We start from the raw sequence: 20,541 nt of genomic DNA on the forward strand, positions 1-20,541 counted from the left end.
GTACATGCCACACTGTTAATAACCAGGTTTTTTTTTTTTTTTTTTTAAAGTTTTAGAAGTGGATGGTTTTTCCGATGCCTTCTGTTTATTGGACATAGGAACCCAAGAACTGAGTGTACTGCATGTTGAAAGAAGACACTAAAAGTGGGCGCTTGCAGATTCTTGTGATTACACTGTGTAGAAAATATGTGTATGGTCAGAATTTATTCAAATATTTATGAAACTTTAAGTATGAAGACATTAAACACTAAAATGCAACAAAATTACAATCAAATTTCAAGATATCCTGAAAACTTGTTTAGTATTACAGCTGAAGTAAATAACAATAGCGACACTATAGTGTCTTATTGCTGATTTATCAGTTGTTTCCGTTCTTTCATTTTTTCAAGTTCTGGATGTCTATGTCGTTTCCTAGAACCATTCTGTAAAACCTTGTGTGATGTTTGAGATGTATTTCCAACACCACCAAGTTTCACGTGTATACTGAGTAGATCTGCATGTGTAAAAAAGGCAGCTCGTGTGGATTTCATTCCTTGTACAATACCATGGTACTTATAATTTATTACCAACCAGAAAACAAGTACAGCAGACGAGTTCACTGACTCTGTCGTAGACTCTGTAATGAGTCATAAAGATTAACTAAACAAAAAAAAAAGAAAAAAAAAAGAAAAGAGAAACGCACAATTAAATTATACAATTAATAGTCTCTGGACAGGAAATTTGTACAAAATTTTATATCAATGTGAAGGGACAAGTCTGCTCTTTACAATACTGTAGAAGAAAAGTCTGTGTGACGTCACTCGTGTTGTCAGTAGTTACTCAAAGTGGGATACCCGCGAAAAACAAAATGACAATTCAGTACTCGATATGTTGCCCACTGAGTCTGAAATCTATGAATCCATTCTTTCAAGCAACAACAAATAATGTTGACATGTTCTCGAGATGGGAGGTCTGTTCCTTTCCCATTTTTTAAAAAATAAATATTGTATTGTACATGATATATTTTAATATTTGAATATGTGAACATACAAGTTGAACACAGATTTCAAAACAATCATTTTGTATAATGACACATGATGTAATTGCTGTTTTCTACTTTCGTTTTCCCTTTGTTTTACATGTGCACTAATCTCAGCTTTATCTAGCAGAAAACCCAATAGTTTGCACAGGATATGTTTTTCTTGTTTATTTTCAGGTAACACTTTGTCATCTAAATAGCATATATTCCCTCAAACACACCCCCAGACACATGCATTGGCTCAACTGGACAAACACTGCAGTAAGTGCCTGAGAAAGTAAATACATGTTGACAATCCGCCCCACAGTATTTTATGATTTTTAAGGGCATCAATGATTAAGAAGGGATACTTATATAAGACAGAAGACCCATAGTAATCAGTTTGAGTTTTTCTGGAAATTCAGCTACGGTCAAAAAGCGGGCATTCTTGGACGATCCTCCATCAAATATGATGTTTAATGCCATTATTTGTGGAATGTTTCAAACTCCTACCCATGTACACCCATAAGGTTTATTGACTACTAGTACAAATTACAGGTTACAGGTGATTGATCTCCACTAACACTATACAAAGGTTGACAACTCAAATATATAGATTACCAATATGATATTCAGTTGAAACTTTCTGCCTTTGATATTCCAATCTACTATTAATATGACTGATATTTTGTATTTTCGAATTGAAATAGTGTTACCTTCTGTCAGAGCTTCATATGTCAACACACTTCATCAGGAAACATTTTGAATAAAAACAGTTCAGCTGAAAATAATAAATAAAAACATGTTTCTTATTAAAACAATTTATTGCCAAAAGACATCTTAAAAATGATTTGGCAAAACAGTTGTATGATTAAAATAGAACATGGTAACTTTGAAAAGTCAGGTAACTTGTATGTGTCAGCCAGTGTAGACGGTGTTATCACAAGATATGCTGGCCTCATTCAAAATTCTAATACTTGTAGTTGAGTATGAATACTCTATATAGTTTAAATTTGGCTATTAAAAAAGAATGTTATGCCTGTAATATTTACATATGTACAACAAAATAATCCCGAAAAACATATTTACAAAAATGGTTGGGACAGAAGCAACATACATCATGGTAAAATTTTTGTACATACAATGCATACATACAAAAATAACTTAGTTTAATTTACTGCAAATTCCAGTCTTAAGTCAGTGATATACGTAGCATTTTAGATGACATCTTTACTAAATAAATCACTAAAGGATGTTATATATAGGTCTATAAACTAATGCTAGACAGTTGGCAGTCAGATTTGTACAGTTGTCAATTTTTATTTCAAACATTTTTTTATTAATTTGATTTAGTAAAATGTAATTATGTAAGATTTCATCTTTTAAAAAAAATCACATAAACCAATCAATGCCATTACTGTATCAAAAATAGGAATAAATGAATAAAGAAAAATAAAACAATTATTTGAACTTTTCAACCGTTAAAAAAAATTTTTTTCATCACAAATCTTGAAATACAATTAAAGGCACAATGTGGATAAAATGGCATTAAATGAAAAAGAAAAAGCACGATATCACTAAATCTATAACTTTGGACGGTTGTGGTTGATATCACAGATGTTTGGTCATGCACTGGCTACATGTCAGTTAATCCTCACAATTTTGTCAGTCAATCCTCACAATTTTATAATAACTGTTTCTCTTATCAAGAGCTCCTTGTAATGATATTATTTCCGTAAAACTTTCCTATCACAATATGTTATTTATACCTCAAATTGAACCTTTTTAAACTGATCTCAATCCCATTTAAGTGTCTCTCCTACTCCACTGAACTCTAGATCTCATGGTAATGTAAAAGAAAGAACACCTGAAATGGGAATGTACCATAAAAACATACATTAAAGAGACCGAGAATAGAAATCTAAAAGACAACAAGCAAATTATGGTAAACAAAGAATTATGTTTGGCTTCTGAAGGCAACTATGTGTATGTACAATTCAAATATTGGCCATTTGTTTTAAGAAGGTAAATATTTATCATTTGTAAATCAAATTTTATACTTTGTAAAATAAACAGTTTATGCATAGCTATTTTCAAGCCCTAGTACTTATATCTGCTATATCAATTTTAGTTAAAACATCACAGATAAAAATTGTAAATAGAGGAATATATATTTTTACCTCAGTAAACATCATCTATCATTAGAAATTTATCAGGTCTATATACAAATCTGTACATAAATAGAGCTTGACGTCACTACATGAACATTAATGAAGAGAAAAACAGACCAATTCTCATCCACATATCTAGTACCAGAAAAGTAAGTTCTATTTATCATTGTTCTGATTGTCCCTGACAGAACAGAACAGATATTGTTTAAAATTGTTCAGCTGTAATCACAGAATAGGAACAGAAATGTTTCCAGTTTATGTGTATAGTCATTCCCTTCACAACAATGTCTTTGGGGCATCAGTAAGTCTGTTTATGTCTGTGACTGTCTTAAAGTTTGTCCTTGCGAGTCCATGGTCAGATTTGTCCTCATGTCTCGGCTGGAGCTTCAGGTGCAGACTCGGACACCTTTGATTCCTCCTGTCCTGACGGAATGATCGCACCTTCGTCGGAATTCTTCCTCATTTTCAGTGTATGCTCGATCAGGGAAATACATACAAATACCCAGTTGTACATGTTCTGGGCTGGGATGGAACCAAACTTTGCCACCTCTCCATGGGGAACATCTGTAGGTAAATCAAAGGGTCATAATTTTACAAGATTTATTTATAAGATAGAGAATAGCATTGCAAAGTTCCACCATATTCACAGACCCCAAACCACAATTCCCCTTGGTGTTGTGTAGCTGACAGCAGTTGCATGAATTTCATAGACAAAAAAAAAAAAAAAACCCAAAAAAACCTGAGCTCCATTAATAATTTTCACTGCTATCTTTTTTTATTTTGGCCAGGAAAGCCTCTGTGAGTTGAATCTCCAACATTTCATTGGTAAAGTTGATTTTGCTGGCTTTATTTTCTTCAAAACATTTGGGGTGATTTTTGAAGCAGGGTCTCCTTGAAGTAGTAATGACTACCACACAGAACAACATACAAGAAGCTTGTCATTATATGCTATCCAGAACAATTTGGGTAAATTGTCCCATAACACAACACTAACAGTACAGGACAGTCTAGCCCACACACACTAAAATTGTTATGTATGTATTTACCTTTGAGGAAGACCTCAATCTTGTCTGGGGCGATAAGTTTTTGGTTTTCAGTGGAGGTTGGATCATAGTGCTCGATCTTTTGTAGAAGGTCATTGTTGATTAACTGAAATAGATAAAAGGAAGTTTCAAAAAGAAAAAAACATAAATCTACACAGTGTTAATAACGTATTTCTATTTCCCAGCTATACACTGTCTTTCTGTAACTTCATTAAATGTGTCCCTGACATCTCTGATCCTTGGTTTGGTTTTTTCAGACAAAATGTGACCTTTTTAAATTCCTTGAGTTGTATGTTTAACAGATTCTAGTTTTTCAACATTTTCTATGTAATGAAGTTTGGCTTTTGATAACTTTCAATGTCTTGACACTACAGTCTGCACAGTAACATAGTCTGGGATTAATTCACAATATAATTGAAATTTAATAGAATGCTTCTTACCCCCTTCAATTCTCCCCAATTATCCAACTCGCCAGAAATAATTTTTTCATAGTAGAATATTGCACACACTGCTCGCACAATGTCATTGATGATTTTAGGAGGATCATTGTAGCTTCGAAGTTCAGCAAAACCCTTGGCATCAATCTTGGACACGTTTTCTCTGAGTTCCATCAGCATGAGTCGGTCAAACATGATGTCCATCCTGCCATCATCATCCTTCTCTGCCTCTGTAAGGAAGCAATTGCAAGTGTGTACTGTACAGGTGTTTAATTTTTATGCGGAAAGATAACTTGATAAATATATCAACTGTAGTTCCTTTAGTCAATTTAATGAACATCCCAACCATAGAAAAAGTGCTCACACATGTTATTTTTAATATTTGATATATCTGATTATGACAGGTTTATAAGAAGGAATACAAAAAATAGGAGTTAATCAATATTCTAAACTCATGATTGTCATACATTTTAAACAAGTCATAAGGAGGAGAGCAAGAAAGGTTTTAATTTACAGGAAATGTTTCCTTTTGGAACATAAAGCTGATTAGCTTTCCTGTCTCAGAAAACTTTAATATAGAACTATACCTAACACCATTAGCTTATCGTCTCCTGCTGATTCCCGTGTGATTTCCTTGTGTGCCTGTTGTAACAACCTCAGCATCCTTTGTACCTCCTTGTTTTCATGAGTGGGAAGGTGTTTAAGCTCTCCAATACTGATGTCCACCACAGCCACCGCCTTCCCACCATCGTTACGTAAGGGGAAACCAAGATGGCGCTGTCCGTAGGCGTCAGCTGATACACTTTCACTGTTATCTACACACTTGAACAGGTAATCCCTGCAATAGAAATTTACCATATAACGTTATAACACCTAAAAAGATGGGAAGCCATTCAAATTCTGACTCAGAAGTCAGAAGCTAGACTTCATGCAGGACAATGAAATAACATATGTTAGTTATTCCACTGAACAGGACCAGATATATAGGTTGGTTTATTCCTAACTAATACTATGTAGACTGTAAAGACAAATTAAGAATAACTGAGAAGTAATTCCGTAAACAACAGTCTTTATTAAACACAACTCAATAAAAATACTTTAAGACATAAACACTATTGAAGAAACAATCAGTCAATTAATGTAAATAGAGAGACCAGTTGGAATTTGAGTTCAATCAGAAATAATCAGAAAATGTGTTCAACTAACAGTTCAGATACATTACAGACTAGTAAAACACAGAACAGAACAGACTAGTAAAACACAGAACAGAACAGACTAGTAAAACACAGATACATTACAGACTAGTAAAACACAGATACATTACAGACTAGTAAAACACAGATACATTACAGACTAGTAAAACACAGAACAGAACAGACTAGTAAAACACAGAACAGAACAGACTAGTAAAACACAGATACATTACAGACTAGTAAAACACAGATACATTACAGACTAGTAAAACACAGATACATTACAGACTAGTAAAACACAGAACAGAACAGACTAGTAAAACACAGAACAGAACAGACTAGTAAAACACAGATACATTACAGACTAGTAAAACACAGATACATTACAGACTAGTAAAACACAGATACATTACAGACTAGTAAAACACAGAACAGAACAGACTAGTAAAACACAGATACATTACAGACTAGTAAAACACAGATACATTACAGACTAGTAAAACACAGATACATTACAGACTAGTAAAACACAGAACAGAACAGAACAGACTAGTAAAACACAGAACAGAACAGACTAGTAAAACACAGATACATTACAGACTAGTAAAACACAGATACATTACAGACTAGTAAAACACAGAACAGAACAGACTAGTAAAACACAGAACAGAACAGACTAGTAAAACACAGATACATTACAGACTAGTAAAACACAGATACATTACAGACTAGTAAAACACAGATACATTACAGACTAGTAAAACACAGAACAGAACAGACTAGTAAAACACAGAACAGAACAGACTAGTAAAACACAGAACAGAACAGACTAGTAAAACACAGAACAGTCATCATACTGTCATCAATTTTACTTTAACTTTGTGTCCATCAGAAGGAATCGCATCGTATATATTGACCAATCATCAAAGTCTCATCATCATTAGTAGTGACCGAGTTCAAATTACTGATTTTTCTTTCAAGAATAATAAAAATATTATTTGAAGTCATGGTAGTTTTCATGAATTTAGTGATTTTTGTAAAGTACACATTTGTGATCACTAGTGGTAGATTTGTATACTATACATCCATATCTACTGAAAATTCCAATCTATATCTGCTCCACTTTCATTCCTGAATCTTTCAAAAATATGCCCATCACTCTATAATGAATCACACTTTTAGTAAGTATTATGGATACCATCAGTATCTGGTAAATTCAAGCGAAGTCATCTATTTTCTGTTCCTGCTGAAGTGATAAAACATTTGGGTAAGATTTTGGGGGTGACACCTGATTTCACTGTATATAAGACTTTAATGATAATTTATTACACCATTCTGTTGTACAGTCTCCATACCTGAACAAGTTATCTTTCCTTTCAAGTCGTGGTGGGTTTGTCATGTTGACAACATTTCCCTTGACATCGGTTGTCATCATTTTCCTGAGTACATAATCTTTCTCTTGGCCCTCCGGTTCCACCATGTATGTAGTGATCTCGTGGACATGTGGACTACGTCGGTGGATCCAGGACACCGCACTCTCTGTGATCCGCAGTAATTTCTTACTCATATCTACATGGTGGTACGCAATGCTAAAGGCTTTGGCTACACCCTGATGAAAAAGGAAACAATTCAAGTGAAGATGTTAGGAAGCAATTCAAAGAGAAATTCATGTTAGATTTAAAGAAACAAATTATGTGTATATCCAGAAATTTTAGAGAGGATGAGAAAAAAGTCCTACGGTGTTCAAATTAAACTACATATTATCTTTGTTGGTTTAATAACAGAGTACAATAGTGGGTTCTAAGTATATTATATTACATTTATTGAGGAGATAGGAAACTAAAACTCTGTTTGAATCTTTATAATCTTGGTTACAATAAGTCAGACATTTGTGTCTGTACCTGGAAGAACTGAATCTCGTGAGTGATGAAGATGGTCTTGGTGTGTCGGTCGTTTAGTGTGTCAATTCCTAGCAGTCCAAACACACGCTTTCTCTTGTCCTTGAGAGGTACAACGATGAATGATCCTTCACGGTCCTGGTAGTAACAATAACAATTTACAAAGCTTGAGAATAAGTTCTACACATAGTAACATACTTCATATGTAAGTATTAAAAATAATTTTAGATTTCCAGGAGAATATTTCTCTCCAACCTCTGATAGATTACCTCTGGTACATGCCATAGATAACAAGATTATCTCTACAAGACATTACCACTGGTGATCATTTAAGGGATACATAGATTACTTCTATACCAAGACATTACCTCTGATACTTGGTAAGGGATCCTAAATGATTTCTGCAAGGCATTACCTCTAGTCTTGGTAGGGGATCCTAAATGATTTCTACAAGACATTACCTCTAGTCTTGGTAGGGGATCCTAAATGATTTCTACAAGGCATTACCTCTAGTCTTGGTAGAGGATCCTAAATCATTTCTACTAGACATTACTTGTAGTCTTGGTAGGGGATCCTAAATCATTTCTACTAGACATTACTTGTGGTGCTCAATAGGGGTTCCTAAATGATTTCTACAAGACATTACCTCTGGTACTCTGTAGGGATTCCAGAACTGGATGTTTCCATGGTTATATACTCTGGGTACATGGATTGGTTTGCCACTCTCGACAGATGTAAAACTGTGTCAAGAAATAACAAAGAGACTTTTAAAGTGATTTACTTGTTATACGATGGTACAGAATTTGTTCTGTAACTATGTTTGATCTAAATACGATTACTTATATTGTAATATATATATTATAGAAATTTATGTGTTGAAAAGATAGATTTCAATTACCTTGAATTTTGACTACACGACCTTTTACCAAGAGAACTCTGTATTTCATTTTGATAAACTGCTTTTCATAATGATGTCAAAAAATTACTTATAAGATGAAGAGATAGAAATTTATTTACTTGGAATGACACCTAATGACCTTATGTAAGAGGTCACAGTAACCTAATTTCAGAGCAATGCATGCCTGCAGATGATGCATTTAAAATCTATATGAAGTTTCATTTAAACATCTTTGATAATTCAAAGTCAATAGATTGAATGATATTGTACTCAACTATGTGACCATTATAATTGACCATGAAGTGGAAGGTCATTATTAAAATGAAGTCATATTTGGAATGTCATTAAAATGTACATACCACAACATTACTATCTCAAGTTCATGACAAGGTATAAACATACCTGATCCCTTTCATGTCACTAAATAAGATTTTGCCAAGAAGGAAGTCGGAATCATCCACTGTAGCAGCCACGTATCGTAGACACACATCTCCACGAGTGGGGTCAAGGATGTTACGCTCCAACATGGAGATGTTAGCACTAATTCTCTTACCACCACCATGGGCTTCTGCATCCTAGAGGACAAAAAGTACAGTAAAACATGAGTACAGTCTTGATACAAGCATACAGTATGGATACAAGTCAAGGAAACCATTTACTTCCATATTAGCCCAATCTCGATGCTCCTGGGGGTAAAAATCACTTTCACTCTCTGCACCCCTGGAATATGTTATTCCTTGTATGACACTTTGTGTACAAGACAAAAAAAACTAGTTTGATCCTCTGATGTTGATCAAACAAATTTTAAAGTTGAATAATGGTTTACTATGAAGGCTTGGGTGATGCTCATTTGTAATCTTCAAAAGGAGCATAACAACCTGTGATTGGTCCGTTTCCTTTAATGTCAATGTCAAAATAATTGTCAAATCTACAGCACTGTTATTCAATGATATGTAGAGTTATTTTACAGATTTTTTGACTTACCTTGTACAAAGCATTGAAGATGGCTTTATAAACAGGCTCCATACTGGCACCGCCTGTTTCTGCAGCATTCACTACCTGTTGGAGCCACTTCTTCCTCGCCTCACCTCGAATACGCTCAGCATATGTCCTCTGTAACAATTCACAAAATGATGAGAATTCAGTTTCTTTACCACTACTATCTCCTATGCACAACTGATCAATCCAGGACTAGATATCTCTCTATACAGATATTCAAGGTTTGTAATGAAAGTAACTTTATTTTTCCATCGAGTCATTTGAAATTAAAAATTAGACTACAGTTCAAGGTTGGTTATGGAAGTTCAATGTCTGATAACAATAATGTCGGGAAAGATAGAAAATTTCATCCATATTTATCAGAAATATATATACCATTTCATTAAGGAAAATCATCATTCTTTCTTACCCAAGGTAGGATTAAAGGTAAAGCCTCAAACAAAATGGCTTGATTTTTTATTTTATTTTGGGCTATAAAAAAATCATCTTTCCATACATACACTTCCTGTTGTGTTGTTCATATGTTTTAGTCGATTAAAACAAGCAGGACAGAAAGAATCATTACCTATCTTGAGTGTAGGACACAGAAATGAAAAATTCCTCTGAGGACATTCTTGTTATTAACCTTCAGCTGAAGCAGCCTTGGATTAGACAGTTCTGCTGCAATGTTTTATCTTCCCTATTGTGTTGAGACACTTTAGATAAATATTTCCACTCAGCAGAGATTACTAAGTTACACTACATTTGTACGACAGTTGGTAGATTATTAATTTGTGTCAGTTGAGGTCATAAGTCTACAAGCTATTCTGTAACCAGATCTTTGTAACTCCCAGGTTTATTACTGACAGTAGTAATCTTGAAACATGTGTTGGCCCTCACCTCAACACTGTTGATGAGGAATTCCACAAAGTAATCAAAGCTATCAGCGCCTGGAAGCTCATCCACAACCAACAGTACAAACTGTCGGAATTCCCGCCGACTCAGGCGATTGTCCTGGGAGTACTTAGCTTGCTTCTTTAGGCTGACTTTGGCTGTAAATAAACACAGAACACACGAGTTCATACTAACATTTACTCTTGTGAAACAATATCTTTGTTTTTTATTGTCCCTTGAAGTATCTGAATTTTCTTGCTTAAATTCTTCATTACTCCTGGTAATACCCATACCCTGTATCCAGGTTTTCTTTGGCCTAAAAGTTCTCACTCTATCTTAATCTTACTCCTTTTCTACACCCTGGTTCTCCTAGCCCCCATTTAACCCTTACCCCTTTCTATAGACTGGTTCTCCATGCCCTTGTTTTTACCCTTACCCCTTTCTATGGCCTGGTTCTCCTAGCCCCTGTTTTTACCCTTACCCCTTTCTGTGGACTGGTTCTCTTTGCCCCTGGTTTACCCTTACCCCTTTCTATGGACTGGTTCTCCTGTCCTTCCTTGTATTTCTGCATCACCGTTTCCACTTCATCTAGATCCAGGTAGCCAGCCCCATCATTGTCCCACTTCTCAAACAAGTTGTCCATCTGGTACTTGCGCTGGGATGATAATGCTTCTTTACGGGCCTGAAATTAAATGTTGTTCAATTAGAATTTATAATGTAGATAATTCACATGTATAATTATATAAAGTGACAACATGACATTCTACAGCTCACAATGAATGATTTATGATAAGATTTGGAGAAAGTTTTGTAAAGCTACCTTCATAAGCCTCTCCATTTTCTCCTCTTCTGTTTCTTCATACCCGCCCTTGATAAACTTAGACAGAGTCTCAAAAGTGGACTTTTCCACGGGGTCTTCTCCCAGGAATGTTTCAGTCAAGTGAACAAACTGTGACACATTCAGTGAGTTCTCATCAAAAGCTGATGCACCAGAAGTCTTACTGATGTGGGTCATTGCTGAAATAAGAAGTTAATAGTTACATCTGTATCTATGAAACATATGTATACAATGTATTGAAGAAACAGAAAGAAGGTTTGTACGAAAGGAAATTTTGTCTTTTAATATTAATTCTCATGGACAAAATCACAAATCCATTCTAACAAAAAAAATCAATAAAACATGATAAATACTTATTTAATTGGAAAAAAAGGAATCTGTTAACTTTTCAAATAAAATTTTGATATTGAGAGTTTTTGAAGTATTACTATACATAATTACATCCTGATACAGAACATATTTTCAATTAACAAAATTCAAATCATACAAGTGGTAACTGATTATCACAATCTCATGCCTCAGGATGATTATGATCTCACTAAAGATATTACAATAAATTGTGAGAAATTCAATATTTCTTTCTTTTATTTTCCAAACTGAACCAATGGTGGAGCATTAGACTTTGCCCTACTGACAGAGAACAGCCTATAGTCCACAGTACTACCTATTACCAACAAAGATAAGTATATTAACAACCATCCCATCAATAAACTACTCTTATTTTATTCAAAATCATGTCTTTATCTTATCCTGTAAACTGTAGAACTGTACCTGTCTTTTCTCGACTAAATGTTGTTCCCAGAGCAAATGTGACTGAAGTGTTTTCAGCCTGGGCTGTCTTGGGTGGTTCTGTCGTCACCTCGGGGACGGCCTCTATGGATCAGAAGTCAAAGGTCAAATGAAATTAATTACAGCTTACTTAATCACATTCATCATAATCAATAAAATCACACATTTTTGGATTAATAAACAATGTTATTTACATATTCATTTCTTTTCTTCTTTTAGTATTCTGATAACAGATATATAAATGGTCTGAAGATTCTTTTGCCGAAATGAAATAAACATAAATTGAAATAGATATTACTCTTTTGAAATGATTATTCTGATGTTACAAATTGTTTCATATCTACATCGTCATTTCAGAATTAAAAAATCTTTGAGTAGCTCCTATACATAAACAAAAGATGTAAATTCATTAAATAATTGTATGATGCATGAAAACACAGTAGAGTGATAACAGAGAAACAAAAACATCAAACAAACATGATATCTGTAAACTTGTAACATTATGATCCTGTGTAACAGTCTGATCATGTGTAACAGTATGTTCATGTGTAACATTATGATCCTGTGTAACAGTATGTTCATGTGTAACAGTATGTTCATGTGTAACAGTATGTTCATGTGTAACAGTATGATCCTGTGTAACAGTATGTTCATGTGTAACAGTATGTTCATGTGTAACCTGTGTAACAGTGTAACAGTATGTTCATGATGTGTAACAGTCTGTTCATGTGTAACAGATCTGTCTGTTCATGTGTAACAGTATGTTCATGTGTAACAGTATGTTCATGTGTAACAGTATGATCCTGTGTAACAGTATGTTCATGTGTAACAGTATGATCCTGTGTAACAGTCTGTTCATGAGTAACAGTCTGTTCATGTGTAACAGTCTGATCATGTGTAACAGTCTGTTCATGTGTAACAGTCTGTTCATGTGTAACAGTATGATCCTGTGTAACAGTATGTTCATGTGTAACAGTATGATCCTGTGTAACAGTATGTTCATGTGTAACAGTATGTTCATGTGTAACAGTCTGTTAATGTGTAACAGTATGTTCATGTGTAACAGTCTGTTCATGTGTAACAGTCTGTTCATGTGTAACAGTATGATCATGTGTAACAGTATGTTCATGTGTAACAGTATGTTCATGTGTAACAGTATGTTCATGTGTAACAGTATGTTCATGTGTAACAGTATGATCATGTGTAACAGTATGTTCATGTGTAACAGTATGATCCTGTGTAAAAGTCTAACCATGTGTAACAGTATGATCATGTGTAACAGTATGTTCATGTGTAAAAGTCTGATCATGTGTAACAGTATGATCATGTGTAACATTATGTTCATGTGTAACAGTCTGTTCATGTGTAACAGTCTGATCATGTGTAACAGTCTGATCATGTGTAACAGTCTGATCATGTGTAACAGTATGATCATGTGTAACAGTCTGATCATGTGTAACAGTCTGATCATGTGTAACAGTATGTTCATGTGTAACAGTATGTTCATTTGTAACAGTATGTTCATGTTTAACATGACCATGTCAACATTTCCATGAATTGAAGGATCTGGAGGTCTATCTTGAAGAATTATTTTGAAGTGATGACAGTTTAGAATAAAGCAACATCATGAGATACACTTATCATAGATACCGTGCAAAGACAGATTTTTACATTGAATTGTTTCCATCTTTGGAGGAAGATCAGGAAAGTGCATGTGAAATGTGTACACATTACACATGTTTAAACCTTGGTTAAGATGCTGTATGAGAACATTGACATGAACAGGCTTTCATGATAATAAATGACATGCTGGGAACATTAAAGGCCCTTACAGCCAAACAACAACAAAGGTGATAATCAGGTTAACAGACATCAAGCAATATTGTGATATCATACTTACAAAACAAACTTGTGAATCTGGTGTAATTAGTTTTAAGAGAAATAGCTGAAGGAGGCTGTATTATATCGGGAAGGTAGAAATTCAGGTAAGAGTATATGTTCACAGGTTATAAATGACATTTGGGAAGGTTCTACTTTCCCTTCGACATGTTAGACCAGGGCCTGATGTTAGGATGAGATGAGGATACCTTCCCACTGCCCCTATCATGATCACTACCTTCTTTAGGTGATGCTTCCTCTCCATCCTTTTCATCAGCTGTACCATCCTCTTTCTGTTCAGCTGCCTCTTCCTCTGTTTTTTCTGTTGCTCCCTCCTCAGGTTTATCAGCAGTGTCATCCTCTGTTTTCTCAGCTGCTCCATCTTCTGTCTTTTCTGCTGATACTTCCTCCTTCTTTTCTGTGTCCTGGTTCTCAGTCTCCACTTTTGTCTGTTCTTCTGTCTCTTCCTGTTCAGTTTTTTCCTCTACTTTTTCTTCTTCTTTCTCAACAGGTTTTTCCTCTGTTTTTTCTTCAGATTTTTCAACAGTCTCCTCTGCTTTTTCTTCTTGCTTTTCTTGTGATGTCTCTGCTTGTTCTTCCTGTTTAACCTCATCCACTTTGCTTTCTTCCTGTTTAACCTCATCCACCTTGCTTTCTTCCTGTTTAACCTCATCCACCTTGCTTTCTTCCTGTTTAACCTCGTCCACCTTGCTTTCTTCCTGCTGAGCCTCCCCCTCAGCAGGTTTCTCACCCTCTGTTTCCTGGGGAGCCTGAGTTTCTGCAGTCTCGTCCTCCTTGGGTTTATCTTCATCAGCCTTAGTTGCAGCACCATCAGTAGTGCTCTCCTGTTGTTCTACCTCCTTCTTGTCTACATCAGCACAATATTGGTAACAAAGCAACAATCAACAGAGGTAAGGTGCAACAAGCAAACAAGTCTCTATGTCAGGCAAGTACAGTCAGACATACAGGTCAATTTACATATATATAGGTCAATTTAAATATATATAGATATATAGGTCAATTTAAATATATACACCTCAATTTACATATATATTTGGCCAACTGGAAAATTGATTACTGCATTGTTTTGGCAAAGAGGAGGGAGGGGGTTGGGGGGTTAGGGGGGATGTCAATAATGTAAATGTTTCTATTTCTGACATTAATTTTTGTGCAAAAAGTATAGATCTGACTGATAAATGCCTCCCAAGACTCAACATTGCAATATAAACATTTCATGCAAAAAAAAGAACCAATCATTGAAGCATGCAAAAACAGGTAATATTTGTGTATAGCATCACCATTGTCAAATGTGCTGTTCATGATTCATTGTAAATACTATACTGTCACATTACGTGTAGAAATATCAGTGCCACATTTAGAGTGGAGACATTGTCACAATAGACCAGGCAGTACAATTACTTACATGTCCTTTTCACTGACTATTAACAAATTACTCAAATATCTTACATCATTATTTATAATTTGATGTGAGAGGTAAAAATTTATAGATTTTCATCAAATTTCTATAAAAATTCAAATTTTCAACATGCAAAAAAAAATATTTTATCAACAATAGGATTTGAGAATATATATAAAACTGAACAGAAACATTTTTATAGTTTGGCATTACCTTCTGTTTCCTGCTGGGTCTGTGAGACTTCTTCTGGCTGTGTCTCCTCTTCCTTCTCAATGTCATCATCCTCAAAATAGTCAACTACCTCGTCCACCTCTGCAACTGGCCCTATAATGGCACAACATTAATTGAAAAGTAATTCTTTCCTTCTTCAGGAGTTGGGAGTTGCCAAGTTTAGTCTGACATTACAGCCAAATATGCGTACAACATCAGCTTATCAGCACCTTTACAAATTTTTAGCGGCAAAGCAGAATGACAGATACATGTAAATGACATAAAATATTACTTACCTTTTCAACATTCTTTTTCCTCTTTATTTTTTTCCAGTTGAAATCATTATAAATTATAATTTCAGGTAAAGCTTAGGGGCAAGATTATTGAATTTTACTTTGTAAAAATACATTTCATATTCAACAAAGATACAATGTATATCGTACAGAAAGTCACTTATGTGCTTTCAATAAAAAGACAGAAAATATTACATCTCCTTGGATTCCTCAAGTTCCTCTTGATGTCCTCCTTCAGAGAATCCCAGTAAGATTCAAACAAACTCAAAATTCTGTGTCGGTCCAGCAAGCCAATCTGCAACAAAAGGAGAACAATTTTACAAATTGATGACAATACTAATGCTGCTTTTATAAATAATGACACCACCCATACCTAGGCTGGGGTATGCTAAATAAATTTTTATAAAGTTGTCTATTGACTTTTCTGAATGTGGAAAGTAAAATCTTACACAAACTCTTGATATACACACAACTGCACATACAAAATGTTGTGCAACCTTAGTGTGTCTTGCATTTTTAGTTCCAAAATATTGTTGTACAGAATATCTTTAACATGGAAATACTTAAGCTTTGTCAATCAATTCTAAAAAAGGGAAATACTAAAATACTTACACCGCTGTGGTCACATGTGATGAAGAGGTTGGTAAGGAGTATACGCCTTGCCTCACGACTAGCAGCTGCTCTGTGAGATGTTGCACACTTGGACAGATGTGCCATGAATTCTTCAAAAATCTCTTTACTCAGCTCTTCCACAAACATTCCCATATACTGTGTAAGAAGATAATTGTGTGATTTACTGGCTGTTTCACAACTGTATTCATGGTGCATTTTCAAAAATTTGCAAAGGTTTAATATATAATAGCTAAATCCATAAACAGTATGACACACTTTAAACATCACAGACATTTTTCTAATCTCTTTCTTATAAAAAGAACTGTGATAAATATATACACCAATGCATAAGTTCTTCAAAAGGCACTAAATAAATGTGATTGTTTTCATCTTTGACATGAAACTATCTAGACAAAAGATACACCTACTTTAGCAAATTCTTTCACAGTTAAAGACTTCCCAGTCTCATCTGTTGGCTCTAATGCATGGCTCAATTTGGCAGCATTTTGTAACTCCTCTGGGAAAGTTTCTGCTATTTCAACAAATGACCGTAGAGCATTTTGAACCTAAACAGGATTAAAAAAAAATGTTGTCTGCATTGTTTTAAGAGTTAACTGACCATAGAATATTATTGAAGATGCACACTTAATAAAAAGATTTATTTGTTCCGTGACAAAAAAAGATCCACTTCTTTATACATTTATAAATTTTGTGTTATTGACAGTGATATGTAAGTAATAGAGTTGTGCTCAACCAGAGTGTCATAGAAAAATATGTTTTCTTCAGACTTGGGGAAAATAACCTTATATTTGTTGCATTTTGGAAATTAACACCACTAATTTTTTTTTCTATATTTGAAGAAAATAAATTAAAAAATAGTTTAAAAGGAAAACTAAAAAAAAAAAAATTAATACTGTTAATCAAATCAATATATACAATTTCTACACAATTAGCTCTGGTTTCAGTCTTACAATAGATAATTCCACTCTGCCATCAGGTTGTACATTCCAGTTTGAGAATTGTTCCATGAAAGCTGCTTCCCGTCGCTCTCTCTCCTGTTGTTTCAGTAGTTCTAGTCTGTCTCGTTCTTCTCGTCTTCTCTTGGCTTCAGCTTTTATTCTCGCTAATCTGAAATTTTATATGGATAATAATTCAGTATATATTATTATTATTATTATTTTTGATTTCAACTTCATTAACAGGGATTATGGAAACCAAAACCTAACATATAGTACATTCATTCACATTTGGTATTAAGCCTAAAATTTCTATCAAATCACTCAATTATTCTTTATACCCTTCATCAAGTTGAGTAAAATTCTGTAACTTTTATAGTTTCATGCAACATAAATTGATTCCAACAAAGATTTAAATGACACAGGTACAACACGGAAAAATCAACTTATTTTGGAAATATCGTGGTGATAACACATTCTACCAACCTGTTGTCCTCTATGTTGAACAACTGTTTCTTGAGGTCATCAGCCACCTCCCTCAGTCCCCTCACATAAGGTGATGCCTCAGAGAAATTACAGTATTTAGGATTGTTCCTCATTAGGTATTGCGCTAAAAAGTTAATAGGATTAAAATTTGGAGAAACATCTACCTCTTCTGCTAATCCTCTACTGTCTGCCTCATTAAGTAGTTTCTCCACACCTAAAATGAGAGTGGGTAGCACTTTATCAACCAAATATGCCCTTACTTCAAGTGTTGCCTCATTGTCATTTAGCCAATCTTTAGCAAGAATTTCAATGGGAATCTTCCTAGCAACCTTTTTAGCATCATCTCGTGACAATTTGACATTTTGCTTTTTTTCATTCCTGATGACCACTAGTTTTTCCATCATGTTCTGTTCATGAAGTCGCTTCCATCTTCTGACAGCACTTCTGACAACAGGTTTTGAGTAATCTCCTGAATTTGGGGTGCCTGGTGTTTTTCTCCCTGTAGCACTACCATTTCTGTTCTGATGGTCCTTCCCTGCTGATAAGGTTACCCTCTTTTTTGGACTGCCAGGGGTACTGGGTTTAATAGCTAAAGTGTCCGCCATGTTTCAAACTGAATGAGAAAACAAATGCACAGTGAATTAAGGCATTACCGCTTTGTTCAATCCGTGTAGGAAATGAGATTTGTTTATACCTTGAATTGTGTAGGGAAAGATTATCTGACTGCAAAATAAGTATCAAATCTGTGAGAAAGTCCAGTGTAATCATATGCATCTGCCTTAATAAAATTTGAGAATGTATAATATGACATAAATGTGATGCGTGATCAACCTCATTAATTTTTTCTTTCCTTGTCATTTTTTTTATCGCAGTATCCATCAGTACATGGTGAAGGGCAATATGGTTCAACATATTTATACAGGTCAATTTGTCAAAAACTGACCACATTCGCAAAATACTAACTACCGTTAGTCTTCTAGTCATCGAATGATCGACATCTATCTTGAAACCTTTCATTCTATCGTCGATTTTCAATTTAGCAGACTAAAATTATAATATTGATAATACTTCAAGAAATCGAGCACCTTGTTCAAAGTATCAGGTCATTGTTAGTCTAATATGGTGGCGCATACAGCCATTCTTTGTCTCATGTATTTATTCTAAATAAACTTACTGTTGAGTTAACTTTCAATTTATCCTGATTTGACGGAAATCACGAGACAAATAGAACTATATCCAATTTGTGACGTTCACATCAGGAAAATGTTGCTATTCCGCCATTCGTTGCTAAGACGAAATCTTGGTCATTTGTACGCTTCTTTTAAACTTCCGGTTTATATTGCGCATGTTGCGGAAATCTTTGAGGAAGGAATTGTGTTTGACCATCCGTTGTTTTTAGCTCCTTGTTGCCGTATATTTAACAATGAGCTCTTAATATGACGTGATTGCAGCAATTGCTACACTAAAACATGTCTCTAGTTACCGTACAACGATCGCCAAGTCCAAGCAATTCACCAGAATCGGTAAGTAAATACAAACAGCCCGATATACTTCTTTCTGAATTCTACAGTCATCATTCATGTCAAAGTTTCTTTCACACCTTTCGCAATGGAATCGAATTTTAAACACAACATGTACAATTCTAAAATTTTCTGTTATTTTTCTCAATGTATATCACACAATATCACTAGATTGTCGACTTGATGGTGCATTTTGTTTGTGGCATTGAAAATGTTATCAGATGTGAGTTTATGACTATGAGTAACAAACATCATCATGATTTTTTATGCGTAAGTAGTACACATACACACCTGTTCATAAAGTGCAATTTAAATCCTTACGTATACTACAAACTGTTTACTTTCATGTTGTCAATCAAAAATCATTGATCCAGTGTTGCCTTAATTAACCATTATGTCTACTGCATATTATTGTAATAGGAAGGAGTAATGGAACCTATCTAAATGTGTTCTCCTTGAACATCACATCAGCTCAGATTTTCTAGTTTCATGGAAGTCTCACAGTCTGTTAGAGATATCACTTGTATGGTCAACAGCACCACTAGTAACACGAAAGAAAGGAGGTGTCTTGGTGTGGTATCAAAACTGTGACCCGCAATCACAGTCTTTTAGTTCAACAGATTTATCTTAAGATAATTTTGTTAGACTGCAGATTCTAATAGAGGTAACATGTTCTATTGTCTTATACAATATTTATAAAACTAACCCACCAGAATGTAATTATAACCTACACAACAAAGTTTGGGGGTATAATGGATTTTTGTCTGTCTACCTATCAGCTGAAACTTGTCAGGACAATAACTTCTACTATAGACATCCTAGCCCTCTTCAAATATCAGCAATTGATACTTATATTAAAGCTACTGTCATCTGTGGCTCTACATGTCAAAATTAAACCCTTTTCAGATGCATATGTGAGATGTTTTATGGTGTTACTTATCTTATGTCAAAGTTTTATCAAATGAAAATTAAAAATACTAAACCCCAATAAATTTATATAGGCTTAATAAAAATTTGTTGAAATGGATGAAGT

General features: G+C 34.5%; 2 protein-coding genes and 1 pseudogene across 2 annotated transcripts in view; 1 reads left to right on the forward strand and 2 right to left on the reverse strand.

The window, feature by feature from the left end:
* Positions 1 to 344: 344 nt before the first annotated feature.
* LOC132556844 (uncharacterized) lies at positions 345 to 1,483 on the reverse strand (annotated as a pseudogene).
* A 1,047-nt stretch (positions 1,484 to 2,530) lies between these two features.
* Positions 2,531 to 19,183, reverse strand: LOC132556856 (EF-hand calcium-binding domain-containing protein 5-like). Its single transcript, XM_060221297.1, has 20 exons — positions 19,163 to 19,183; positions 17,989 to 18,601; positions 17,518 to 17,674; positions 16,975 to 17,112; positions 16,547 to 16,702; positions 16,130 to 16,229; positions 15,645 to 15,755; positions 12,119 to 12,220; positions 11,330 to 11,526; positions 11,035 to 11,191; positions 10,516 to 10,667; positions 9,622 to 9,750; positions 9,040 to 9,212; positions 8,386 to 8,479; positions 7,743 to 7,877; positions 7,197 to 7,450; positions 5,236 to 5,486; positions 4,652 to 4,878; positions 4,215 to 4,317; positions 2,531 to 3,732 (listed from the first exon to the last, which is right to left on the reverse strand). The coding sequence occupies exons 2-20, from the start codon at positions 18,591 to 18,593 to the stop codon at positions 3,536 to 3,538; spliced, it is 3,438 nt and encodes a 1,145-aa protein (XP_060077280.1). The 5' UTR covers positions 18,594 to 18,601; positions 19,163 to 19,183; the 3' UTR covers positions 2,531 to 3,535.
* Positions 19,184 to 19,457: 274 nt separating this feature from the next.
* Positions 19,458 to 20,541, forward strand: part of LOC132556845 (protein phosphatase Slingshot homolog 1-like) — a 56,727-nt gene continuing 55,643 nt past the window's right edge. Inside the window, exon 1 of the mRNA XM_060221280.1 lies at positions 19,458 to 19,511. Within this exon, the coding sequence (XP_060077263.1) occupies positions 19,458 to 19,511 (54 nt within the window). The remainder of the gene's footprint in view (positions 19,512 to 20,541) is intronic.

The sequence above is a fragment of the Ylistrum balloti genome, unplaced genomic scaffold (assembly GCF_031769215.1).
Source record: "Ylistrum balloti isolate Yb309-2 unplaced genomic scaffold, AGI_CSIRO_Ybal_v1 Utg370594, whole genome shotgun sequence".
Classification (NCBI taxonomy): domain Eukaryota; kingdom Metazoa; phylum Mollusca; class Bivalvia; order Pectinida; family Pectinidae; genus Ylistrum; species Ylistrum balloti.